This window comes from Carcharodon carcharias, chromosome 16 (genome assembly GCF_017639515.1).
Source record: "Carcharodon carcharias isolate sCarCar2 chromosome 16, sCarCar2.pri, whole genome shotgun sequence".
NCBI classification, from domain to species: Eukaryota; Metazoa; Chordata; class Chondrichthyes; order Lamniformes; family Lamnidae; genus Carcharodon; species Carcharodon carcharias.
This window is the reverse complement of record NC_054482.1, coordinates 13,875,780-13,888,831: the sequence shown is the minus strand read 5'-3', so window position 1 is coordinate 13,888,831 and position 13,052 is coordinate 13,875,780. Positions and strand designations below refer to the sequence as shown.

General features: G+C 44.4%; 1 protein-coding gene across 1 annotated transcript in view; it reads right to left on the bottom strand.

Moving 5' to 3' along the window:
- dnm3a (dynamin 3a) overlaps positions 1–11,368 on the bottom strand; it is a 270,163-nt gene extending 258,795 nt beyond the window's left edge. The window contains exon 1 of the mRNA XM_041208391.1: positions 11,153–11,368. Within this exon, the coding sequence (XP_041064325.1) occupies positions 11,153–11,313 (161 nt within the window). The 5' untranslated portion in view covers positions 11,314–11,368. The remainder of the gene's footprint in view (positions 1–11,152) is intronic.
- Positions 11,369–13,052: the final 1,684 nt, after the last annotated feature.

Genomic DNA, 13,052 nt, shown 5'->3' with positions numbered 1-13,052 from the left:
AAGTAACATGGGGCATTTTGCTATATTATACAGGTTATATAAATTAAAATTGCTGTCCACCTGATGAAAGTTGAAAATAAAGGACTTGTCTTTATATGGTGCTATCCCCAAAAGGTAAGCTATACACCTCATGTATGGAAAAGAAATAACTTTTTCTACTTATCCAATCTGCTCCATTACAACCCCTGAATCTCAAGGGAGGTAACCAAGCACACATAAACCTCTAAGATTAAAAAAAAATCTATCAAATTTCTCCAGGACTCTTAAAAGCAAGTGAAAAGTGCTTTAGAATATTCCAATCTTAGAAGCCACATTTTAAAACTTTGACCAGTTGCCCACCAGTTATGTAATTATATGTAATCGTCCATATCCATTACTTCAGAAAAAAATATTTCTTCTGAACTCTGGTCTCTTTTGAGGTTTGCTCTTGTACTCCCATATTTCAGATCTATGATTACAATACAAGTTTAAAAAGTTTGTTTATATTTACATTCTCATATTAAAAGCTTGTGATCTCAGCTTTGATATCAGGAGGTTCTCCTTAGTAAAGGCTACAATTCCTTCCACGGGGGAAAAGCTCAGCTCACGAGAGTTTCTCCAAGCCATTCCTGCATTGCCCAATTACATTTTCTGGAGTAATTTTGCAAACAATTACAAGCAGGTTACCTGCAGGTTCACAAACAATGTAACGTAAGAGTCAAGGAAATGAAAAAAAAAGGGTGCACAAGAAAAAGAAACTATTCCATAAGGGAGCAAGTCAGATCTGATTTTTTTTATTCTGTCATGACAAACTATTACAAGCCTCCTTTATTTTTGCCAATTAATGTTCTTTTAGTCAGAACAGCTCAACCTGATGTAGACTCTTTGAGTAACCGATTTTCAGTCCCCATAAATCCATGATTGTATAATTCCAAGTCTAACAAATTTTCACTGTTACATTGAACACTCATCCTCCATGAATGAAACAGTCACTTCAATGGTATTCACATAAAGCACAACAATATACAGCTTCAATAAAGCCTCAATCCAAAGTTATAAACACCTGCTGCCTCCCTCAGTCCCTCTATTGATTAAATGTTTACAAAGGCATTTATCACTTTTGGTCTTCCATCCTCAACCTTCCATAAATTCCAATGGCCTGAATCTTCTCGTCAGCGTGCAGAGGTGGGCCCTGCTCACCAACACGTTAAATTGGGTGTCCCATGTCACCACGCGTCATTCCGATCTTCAGTTTGGCCGGCACGCACCAGAGTCAGCTGTGTGCCCGCCGAACTGTCAAAGGCCTGTTAAGGCCATTTAAATACCACCTGAACTTTTTAACAGGGCTGCCCATCTAACCTTAAGGTTAGCGGGCAGGCGAAGAACCCAGGCAGCCTTCGCATCTTTCATGGAACCTCATACATGGACAGGGTGAGGTTTCATGAAGGTTTTATAACTTTAATAAAAATTTTTAATAAAATTCATAGACATGTCCCAGCTCATGTGACACTGTCACATGAGTGGACATGTCTGAATAATTTTTTAAAATATTTTCTTCAGTTTTTCCACAAAGAAATTAAACTCCCTGAGGCAGCTCCATGCCTCAGGGAGATTCCTGCACTCTTTCGTGCACATGCACATGCACATGAAAGAGCACAGGCCCCAATGCTCCCTCCTCCCTGCGCCCGCACAGGTAACTCTGAGTGCTTCCGGGAGCACGTCACGCTGGGCTGGCCTTAATTGGCCCACCCACTTAAAATGGCGGCGTGCAGCCAATCACAGGCGGCGATCGGCTGCGCACCCACCCACACCCGCTCCTGCCCAGCCCACACGATGGGGAAAAAATTCTCCCCAATGCGTCCAAACCTCTGCTGCATGTATCCTGTTCTGCAATGCACTCCTGTTTGTTCATCAGCTCTATCCTCACTAATCTACATAATACTGCAGTCACAATGTAATAAATTAAAAATCCTTGTCCTTATCTTATCTTTAAATCTTTCCTTGGACTTGCCTGACTTAATATCTGCATACATCCCAAACATTGCAAGTCTTTGATTCTGGCCTTCTAAATACTCCATCCTTCCTTCAACCAGCGACAAAATCTTTAGTAGCTTTATCCTGCTCTTTAAAACCCCCTCTCTAACCCTTTCTTCCGTCAGAATCCTTCACTTTGTCCAAGCTTTAGCTCATTGCTATTGTTCTTTCCTAACCTGGCAGTACTCATCTTCCTTAAACTTATTAGTGAAGCTTTCGGTCATTCATTACATTAAGGGAACAAGTGGTTCTTATTATAAAAACAAAAAAACTGCGGATGCTGGAAATCCAAAACAAAAACAGAATTACCTGGAAAAACTCAGCAGGTCTGGCAGCATCGGCGGAGAAGAAAAGAGTTTAGGTCGTGAGCTCCCTCCCCCATCCCCACCCCCTTTCTGTTTCCCCCTTCCTTTTTTTTCCAATAAATTATAAAGATTTTCCTTTTCCCACCTATTTCCATTATATTAAAAAAAACCCCACTAGAGCTATACCTTGAGTGCCCTACCATCCATTCTTAATTAGCACATTCGTTTAGATAATATCACCAACTTTAACTTTAACACCTATGTGTTCTATTGTACTATTGTCGTTGACATCTTTTGATGATCTGCTTCTATCACTGCTTGTTTGTCCCTACAACCACACCCCCACCTCTCTCTCTCTCTATCTCTCCGCCCCCCACACACACACCTTAAACCAGCTTACATTTCAACTCTTTCTTGGACTCAAACTCAAGTTCTGTCGAAGGGTCATGAGGACTCGAAACGTCAACTCTTTTCTTCTCCGCCGATGCTGCCAGACCTGCTGAGTTTTTCCAGGTAATTCTGTTTTTGAAGTGGTTCTTATTGTCAGCATCATTTGATTGGAAACTGATCCAAGAGCTGAAACAGAAACTACTGCTCCTGTATCTTACTGTTCAATATCTTGACTATACTGTTTGTTTCTGTAACTGATTCCTTCTACACCTGAATTTGTTTGATAGTTTAGCTTATGTACTGACCTGCATGAGTGATATTATCTATCTCCTGAAGTGATGTGGGACATGCTTACCATAGGAAGGACAAACTTGTCTTAGACGAGTGCAACAGATGTTCATTAGATTGATTCCTGTGATGAAAGGGGTATCTTACAAAGAGAGATTGAGTAGAATGGGCCTATATTCTATACAGATTAGAATAATGAGAGGTGATCGCATTGAAACGTATAAGGTTCTGAGAGGGTTTGACTGGGTAGGTGCTGAAATTTTGCTTCTCAAGGTTGGACAGTCTAGTACTGGGGCTCATTATCCTAAGCCAATGGGAGATGAGAAGTTTGTCCACTCAGGATAAGGAATCTTTGAAATTCTCTACTCCAGAGTGCTGTGGATTGATAAACTTATTCAAGGTGGAGATTGTTAGATTTTTTTGGGCACTAAGAAATTTGGGAATAGGGCAAAAAAGTAGAGTTGTAGCCATAATCTTATGGAAAGGCAGAGCAGACTCAATGTGCCATATGGCCTCCTCCTGCTCTGATTTATGTTCTTTCTAAAAGAGAAATGTTTGCTCTGCAGCATGTTATACATATGGTCAAGTTACAAATTGTAGGGAATGTGGGCTTATTGATAGAAAAGGCTTCTTTGGAGATAGGAGGAGTAAGCCCTTCAGCGCATCAAGCCTGCTAACCCATTCAATACAATCATGGCTGATCATCCACTTCAACGCCTTTTTCCCACTCTATCCCTATATCCCTTTATGTCATTGGTATTTAGAAATCTAAATCTAAATCTAAATCTAGACAATCTCTACGTTAAACTTACTCAATGACTGAGCTTCCACAGTCCTCTGGCATAGAGAATTCCAAAGATTCACAACCCTCTGAGTAAAAATATTTCTCCTCATCTCAGTTCTAAGTGGCTTCCCCTTATTTTGAAATAGTGTCCCCGGGCTCTAGACTCCGCAAACAGGGGGAAACATCTTACCTGCATCTACTGTCTATCCCTTTAAGCATTTTGTAGGTTTCAATGAGATCACCTCTCATTCTTCAAAACTCTAGAGAATATAGGCTCAGTTTCCCCAATTTCTCTTCATAGGATAGTCCCGCCATCCCAGGAACAAGTCTGGTGAACATCTGCTGCACTCCCTCTATGGCAATTATATCTTTCCTAAGGTAAGGAGACCATTACTCCAAGTGTGGTCTAACCAAGGTTCTACACAATTGAAGCAAGACTTTGCTACTCCTGTACTCAGATCCTCTTGCAAAAAAGGCTAACACACCATTAGCCCACCTAATTGCCTGCTGCACTCACATTTTAGCTTTCAGTGACTTATGGACGAGGACACCCAGGTCCCTTTGTACATCCAACTTTCTAATCTCTTACCATTTAAGAAATATCCTGCACAACTATTCCTCCTACCAAAGTGGATAACCTCACGTTTTTCCATGTTATATTCCATCTGCCATATTCTTGCCCACGTCACTAAGTCTGTCCAAGTCTCCTTTAGGCCACTTTGCATCTTCCTCACAATACACATTCCCACCTAGCTTTGTGTCATCCGTGAACTTGGAAACATTGGGCTGTAACTTCCAACTAGTGGAAGGAGTTAGAAGAAATAAATACCTGCTTACCTGGTCTTGAAAATGAATCAGTTCACCAGAGTTGCTTGTGCCAGCACCGAAAGACTCCTCACAGACCCCAGCAAAGTGTACCTCCAGCATACTCAAGGAGGCCACATTCCCATTTTTTACAGCACTTGCTGCTGTAAAGCAGATAAGTTTAAAGGGCGAGGGACATTGACAGGCCAATGAGAAGGTATGCGTCTAAGGTAAGTAGATAGGAGTTTTGGAGGGGGGTGGTATCTGGGGGCTGTCTAGGGAGTGGGCTGCAGGTTCGGTGTGGTGGGGGGGGTGGTTGGTCGGAGATTGGGTGGGGGGTTGGTGGGGGGGGGGGGGGGTACAAGGTCCAGGCAGCCGGAGAGGGACAGGGGCAGATGTCAGTGGAGGTCCAGGGGGCAAGAGGCGGAGGTTCGTCAGAGGGGTCGGGCAGTCGTGGGGTGGGGGGGGGTCCCAGGTGAGCAGGTGGGGGTTGTTGTCAGGGGTGGAGGTCAGCCGGAGGTCCAGGAGGGCTGTGGATGTGTCGGAGGTCAGAGGGATGGGGTGAGTCCTTTGGGTTCAGTCTGGGTCTTTACAATAGTTACCCAGGAGTTAGAAGAGGTTATAATTCTTCTAACTTTTTCCAGGTAACTACTGGTATAACCCTAGAGGAACTATCTTCATTTTCAGATGGTTCCCAACACAGCGCAATTGTCCAGAGGAAGTGTGCACTTACACACTTTGTAAACCCTTACCTGGGAACTTCTCAGAGGGATTTCCCCAGCGCATCTGCATCGGCTGCACACTGCCATTTTACATGGGCGGGCCAGTTAATGTCCGCCGAGCATGACGCACAGCCAGTGGTGCTCAGTGCTTCCTATGCGGGCGGGCGGGGGGGTGGGGGGTTAAGGAGGGAGAGTCGGGACTCGCACACGAAAAAGTGCAGCGATCTCCCTGAGGCAGCTCTGTTCCTCAGGGAGATTAAGTTGAAATTAAAATAATTAAATAAAGCATTTAAAAAGTTATCTAAACATGTCCCCTCATGCGCCCATGGATGATGTTTCCTGAAAAACACAATGCTTGGGCTCTTCACCTGCCACTAACCTTAAGGTTGGACGGGCAGCGTCACTAATGAGCTTGATTTCTTTTTTAATGGCCTTAATAGGCTGTTGACAGTTTGGCCAGCGTGTGCCCGCCGAATGAAAGATCTAAATGACGCGTGATGACGTCTGGACGCACGACATCATCTCAAATTATTTTGTGCGTCGGCGTGTCAGGCCCGCCCATGGCAAAATTCTGGGCCATATGTTTTAATTTTGCTAACCATCCTCCTGTATCTTTATCAGAAAGCCTTCTGAAAATCCAAGCACATTATGTCCACCTACCCCCCTTTATCAATTCTGTTAGTAACATCCTCAAAAATCTCCAACAGGTTCGTCAAACATGATTTCTCATTCATAAATCATTTTGACTATACCCAATCAAATCATTATTATCCAAATGTCCATTTATCAGATCCTTCACAATGGATTCTAGCATTTTCCCTGCTTGTGATGTATGATTAACAGGTCTGTAGTTCCCTTTCTCTCTCTCCCTCCATTCTTAAATAGTGGGGTGACATTTGCTACCTCCCAATCTGCAGGAACCGCTCCAGAATCTATGGACTTTTGGAAGATGTTCATCAATGCATCCACTATTTCCACCATCTCTTTCAACACTCTGGGATGTAGAATATCAGGACCCGGGAACTTCAGTCCCATTAATTTCTCTAATACAACCTTCTTACTAATTGCATTGAGAGCAACCACTGAGAGCAAGCCCAAATATTTTCTGCAGAGGTCAAAGGTTGCACAATAAAACATTGTGGCATGATATCAACTAAAGACATTATGTCCAAAATTAATCCAAACTAAGAGCGGTAAAAAAAAAGCTAGTGGCAATGATTGATACATTGGCAGAGTCTAGGACACACTCTGTTACCATGTCTCTCAAACTCACCAGTAGGTTTTATCATATGCTGCACTAAATCCTGAAGAGGGTTAATGACAGCAAACACAGTGCAACATCAAAACCCTGCAAATTCGAGGCCATCACAATTAAATAATTGAGCATAAGGGCAAAGATGATGATGTCTGGTCAAATGGATCTGTAACCGTGTAAGGGACAATATGATGCTGCACAGTACCATGTGCAAGATCATGTATAAATGTTCGACACTGCAAGATGTCTTTATAAAAAGCAAATCTTCCAGTGGATCAAGGCTCTATGGAGCTGTTTAAATAATTTCACATGGAATTCAGGGCGACCTATAATGTTTGAAAGACAGAGGACTCAAGACAACATTAAATTGGAGCTAGACCAATCAGGAGCAATATCAGGAAGCAGTTTTTGCCACACAAAAGGTAACAGAAATCTAGAATTCTCTCTGCCAAAAGGCTGTGGATGGTAAGACAATTGGAGCTTTCAAGACAGAGAAATATAGATTGTTAGGGATACGGAGCAACTGCAGAAATGTGGAATTGAGATGTAGACAAGGCATGATATAACTGAATGGTGGAACAGGTCTGAGGGGGTTGAATGGCCTATTATTGTTCCTAACCAACATAGCCTTGCATCTGTCTGGCCAATGATATTAATAAATGCACCAATAAGAAGTTTGTGCCTATCCATGGTACTAGCAAGCAAACATCAGACTGCATAAAGGAGCATATATCAAACTAGTGTTTCTTTTAATTGTCCTGGTAGGTTAAAAGAATTGCTCTAACTTTAAAGTGTATGGAATGGATTTCTATATGAAATGTGCCCATACAGATTTAACTTCCAATTATTTAAATATATTGCTCCTTCAATATCTGTTTTCAGATGGGGACTGTTTACCATAACAATAAACTGAACTGTACCCAACTTGCACTACTTCGCTCATTTTTGCCAAAGCCGAAATGAAAAACATATTCAGCTTCAGTCAACATCTTTGATTGTCTTCAGATCCACACATCTGAAAACTGCAGGCGTTCTTAACTTGGCTCTTCATTGTGCATAAATAACGGATGACTACTTTTAAAAAGTGCATTCTATCAGCATGCTATAGCCACAAGTATGGCATTACAGCTGTGGTTAGCAAATAAAATGTAAAGGTAAAATAGTTCCCAAGTAAATTTTGTTGGAATAGAAAACTGGCAGTGAAAAGCACTGAATTTTTGAAAACAATTATGCTGGTTCACAGCTTTGCTATAAGAAGGGTAGCATTTTAGGCACAATGTAAAAATCTAGTAACTGATCAAAATCAAAAATAGACAAGGCTTGAGCATATCGGAGTTCCAAAATACTTTAAAAGTCACAGGGCACTATTTTACAATTGCATGGAGGACAGTTCCCAATCTCTGTTACGATGGTGTGGGAAAGTGCTAAATGGAGCCCATAAACAAGACCACTATTAATTCATACTGTCTCAGCCATGGAATGCACATAAAAAGTAAAACACGTCATCCAAATTGTTTTTATTTATCTGCTTGCAACATAATTCATTTTGTGTGTGAAATGACATCAGCAAATCCTACGCAAGGTGGCAAAATTCACTGGCATTTTGCAGACATCATGAGCTCAGTTATTAAACTTTAACAATAATCCTCCGACAGCAGAAAGCTGGGCATTAAATATGCAAATAAGTATCAGGTATTTTATATGCTAATGTAGGCTAGAGAACTGTATTTCTGTTGCTAATTCCCTGCAAAACTAATGTGTTCCAAGCAAACTAATTACAAAATATAATGCTAACCTGTCAGTTTTGAGGTATCTTATGCACAATATCACTGAAATAATTCCAAACCTGTTTCACTTTGCACAACAATGGCATTCCACCAACTGCAACCAACACAATTAGAAATGCGGCTTCAGGAACAATAATTTCATACTCAACAATTTAATCCTCTCCCAACTAGCACTTTGATATCTCCCTGCTGCACCACCAGTTTCTGGAAAGGTCAGAGCACAGAATGGAACAGATCTACAGGATTTCCTTAAGCTTGGGCTTCACCTATGTTTTTATTCTTCTAATGAGAATTTGCAGTGCAAATAGCTACAAGGATGAGAATGAAAACTAAAAACATTTTTGCACCTTTTGACAGGAAGCACGCACGAGAAAGTCTAAAACAGTTAAATTTTGAATCATAACATTTGATGTAACGCTCATAAATCAAGTTCATTTGATCCATCCTGCTTTTATGCTGGCTCTACAAGAGCTAACCACGCAGTCCTCTTCCCTTTCCCTGAAACTTACCTTTTCTTCTCCAAATACTTTTCAATTTCCTTTTCAAAATGTATAGCAGATTTTGCTTCCACCACTCTTTCTGGTTAGGCATTCCATAACAACTCTCTGCATTAAAAAAGATCCTAACCTCCCCCTTCGTTTTTTTGATAATCTCATACCATCTCATTGCTACGTCACTGACTAGTGGAAGTAGTCTCTCTCTATTTACCTTAAGAAAACCCTATATGATTGTGAACTTAGCCAAGCCATAAGACGTAGGAGCAGAAGTAGGCCATTTGGACCATCAAGTCTGCTCCGCCATTCAATGAGATTATGGCTGATATTATAATCTTCAACTCCCCTTTCCTGCCTTTTCCCCATAACCCTTGATTCCCTTACTGGTTAAAAATCTGTCAATTTCAGTCTTGAATATACTTAAGGACTCAGCCTCTACAGCCCTTTGTGGTAAACAACTCCACAGATTGACTACCCTCTGAGAGAAGAAATTCCTCCTCATTTCTGTTTAAAATGGGCACCCCCTTTGAGGTTATGCCCTGTGGTCCTAGACTCTCCCACAAGGGGAAACAGCCTCTCAGTGTCTACCCTGTCAAGCCCCCTAAGAATCTTATGTTTCAATAAGGTCTCTTCTCATTCTTCTAAACTCCGATGAGTACAGGCCTAACCAACTCAACCTCTCCTCATAAAAAAAATCCCTCCATACTCAGGATCAATCTAGTGAACTTTCTCTGGACTGCCTCTAATGCCAGTATATCTTTCCTTGGATAAGAGGACCAAAATTGTGGTCTAATTTGTGCCTTGTATAGTTTTAGCAAGACTTCCCTATTTTTATACTCCATTCCCTTTGAAATAAAGGCCAAAATTCCATTTGCCTTCCCTATTACTTGTTGAACTTGTATGATAGCTTTTTCGGATTCATGCACAAGGACTTCCAAATGCCTCTGTGCTGTAGCCTTCTTCAGTCTTTCTCCATTTAAATAATACTCAGCTCCTCTATTCTTCCTGCCAAAATGCATAACCTCACGTTTTCCTACATTATATTCCATCCGCCAAGTTTTTGCCCACTCACTTAACCTGTCTATATCCCTCTGTAGACTCTTTGTGTCATCCTCACCACTTGCCTTCTCATCTATTTTTGTGTCACCTGCAAACTTGACGATAGTACATTCACTTCCCTCATCTAAGTCATTAAGATATATTGTAAATAATTGAGGCCCCAGCACTGATCCCTGTGGCACTCCACTAGTTACAGGTTGCCTTCCCAAAAATGCCCCCATTATCCCAACTCTCTGTCTCCTATTAGTTAGCCAATCCTCTATCCACACTAATATACTACTCCCAACACCATGGGCTCTTATCTTATTAAGTAGCCTTATGTGCGGTAACTTATTGAACGCCTTTTGGAAATCCAAATATATTATGTCTACTGGTTCCCCTTTGTCTATCCTGCTTGCTACCTCCTCAAAGGATTCTAATAAATTTGTTAGGCATGATTTCCCCTTCGTGAAGCCATGCTGACTTTGCTTGATTAGATTATATATTTCCAAATGCTCTGCTTTTATATCATTTATAATAGACTTTGACATTTTCCCAGGAGGTCTCAAACTTCTCTGCTCGAATGAAAAGAATCACTCTCCTCAGAACTAAAATCCCACTTGGCTGGTATTATCCTGGAGAATCTCTTTAGCACTCTCAGTAAAGCCCAAACTCCAGGGATAACAATCTTAGCAATATCATTTACTGTTCTTCCCTATAGCTCCATACGGTCAGCAGTTTATGCTGAAAGGTTAACATACACAATCTGCTTTACTAAGCTGGCTCATTATCAGGCCAATTTTGAGATCAGCACAACCAGCCAAATTGCAAGCTTTGATTTTTGAACAGTTACACACTGACCAAGAACAACAATTTACAAATTAAACATTCGAAATAGCACCACAGTCAACATGGATTATAGTTGGAATGAAAGAAATATCAACCTTAAATTAGAAAAGTTTCAACGGCAACAAGACATGTCTAGAGGGCTGGCAGCTGCTCACTACACAAATTGGAGGGTTAATACATCTCGAGAAAACATAAACATAGAGTCAATTTGAAGTCAGTTAAAGGTACTGGACAATCCATTTTTTTCCCCAAATGCACTTCTCTAGCATCTTTCAGGACGTCCCAAAGTGACATTCAGCCAAATAAGTGTTACTAAAAAGTGTAGTCAGGTGTGAAATTGAGGGCCAGACAAAATGCGCACAGCAAGATCCCAATGTCGGTGATGGATGCTCACCATCAGCCCCAGCCCTCTGACACTTTTACCTGCCCACGAAGTTCTCCAGGACAGAGCTCTTGCCGGCGCTCTGGCCGCCCACCACTGCGATCTGCGGCAGGTCCAGGTTGCAGCTCTGGCCGATGGCGGAGAAGGCGTCCTGAAGGCGGTTAACCAGCGGGATCAGATCCTCCATCCCGCGGTTACCCATGGCGACCGGGATCCGCTCAACCCGACACTTAGAGCCGGGAGCGAGAGAGCCGGCGGTGCCTGTCCACTCGGCCCGCCTCCTCCCACACTCTCTCTCTCCCTCCCACACTCTCTCTCTCCCTCCCACACTCTCCCTCCTCTTTCCCACACTCTCCCTCTCCCTCCCACACTCTCTCTCTCCCTCCCACACTCTCCCTCCTCTTTCACACACTCTCCCTCCTCCTCCTCCCACTCTCCCTCCTCCTCCTCCCACTCTCCCTCCTCCTCCTCCCACACTCTCCCTCCTCTTTCCCACACTCTCCCTCTCCCTCCCACACTCTCTCTCTCCCTCCCACACTCTCCCTCCTCTTTCCCACACTCTCCCTCTCCCTCCCACACTCTCTCTCTCCCTCCCACACTCTCCCTCCTCTTTCACACACTCTCCCTCCCACACTCTCCCTCCTCTTTCCCACACTCTCTCTCTCCCTCCTCTTTCCCACACTCTCTCTCTCCCTCCCACACTCTCCCTCCTCCTCCTCCCACTCTCCCTCCTCCTCCTCCCACACTCTCCCTCCTCCTCCTCCCACACTCTCCCTCCTCTTTCACACACTCTCCCTCTCCCTCCTCCCCCTCCCACACTCTCCCTCCTCCCCCTCCCACACTCTCCCTCCTCTTTCACACACTCTCCCTCTCCCTCCCACACTCTCTCTCTCCCTCCCACACTCTCCCTCCTCTTTCACACACTCTCCCTCCCACACTCTCCCTCCTCTTTCACACACTCTCTCTCTCCCTCCCACACTCTCCCTCCTCTTCCCACCTCTCTCTCCCTCCCACACTCTCCCTCCTCCTCCTCCCACTCTCCCTCCTCCTCCTCCCACACTCTCCCTCCTCCTCCTCCCACACTCTCCCTCCTCCTCCTCCCACACTCTCCCTCCTCCTCCTCCCACACTCTCCCTCTCCCTCCTCCCCCTCCCACACTCTCCCTCCTCCCCCTCCCACACTCTCCCTCCTCTTTCACACACTCTCCCTCTCCCTCCCACACTCTCCCTCCTCTTTCACACACTCTCCCTCTCCCTCCTCCCCCTCCCACACTCTCCCTCCTCTTTCACACACTCTCCCTCCCACACTCTCCCTCCTCTTTCACACACTCTCCCTCCTCCCCCTCCCACACTCTCCCTCCTCTTTCACACACTCTCCCTCTCCCTCCTCCCCCTCCCACACTCTCCCTCCTCTTTCACACACACTCCCTCTCCCTCCTCCCCCTCCCACACTCTCCCTCCTCTTTCACACACTCTCCCTCTCCCTCCCACACTCTCCCTCCTCCCCCCACACTCTCCCTCCTCCCCCACACTCTCCCTCCTCCCCCCACACTCTCCCTCTCCCTCCTCCCCCCACACTCTCCCTCCTCCCCCACACTCTCCCTCCTCCCCCCACACTCTCCCTCCTCCCCCCACACTCTCCCTCCTCCCCCACACTCTCCCTCCTCCCCCACACTCTCCCTCTCCCTCCTCCCCCCACTCTCCCTCCTCCTCCTCCCACTCTCCCTCCTCCTCCTCCTCCCACTCTCCCTCCTCCTCCCACTCTCCCTCCTCCTCCTCCCACACTCTCCCTCCTCTTTCACACACTCTCCCTCTCCCTCCTCCTCCCACACTCTCTCTCTCCCTCTTTCCTTTTTCTCCCACGCCGTCCCTCTCACACTCTCCCTCTCTCCCCTTCTCTTTCTCACACTTTCCTCTTTCCAGTTTGTTTTCTCTCCCTTCT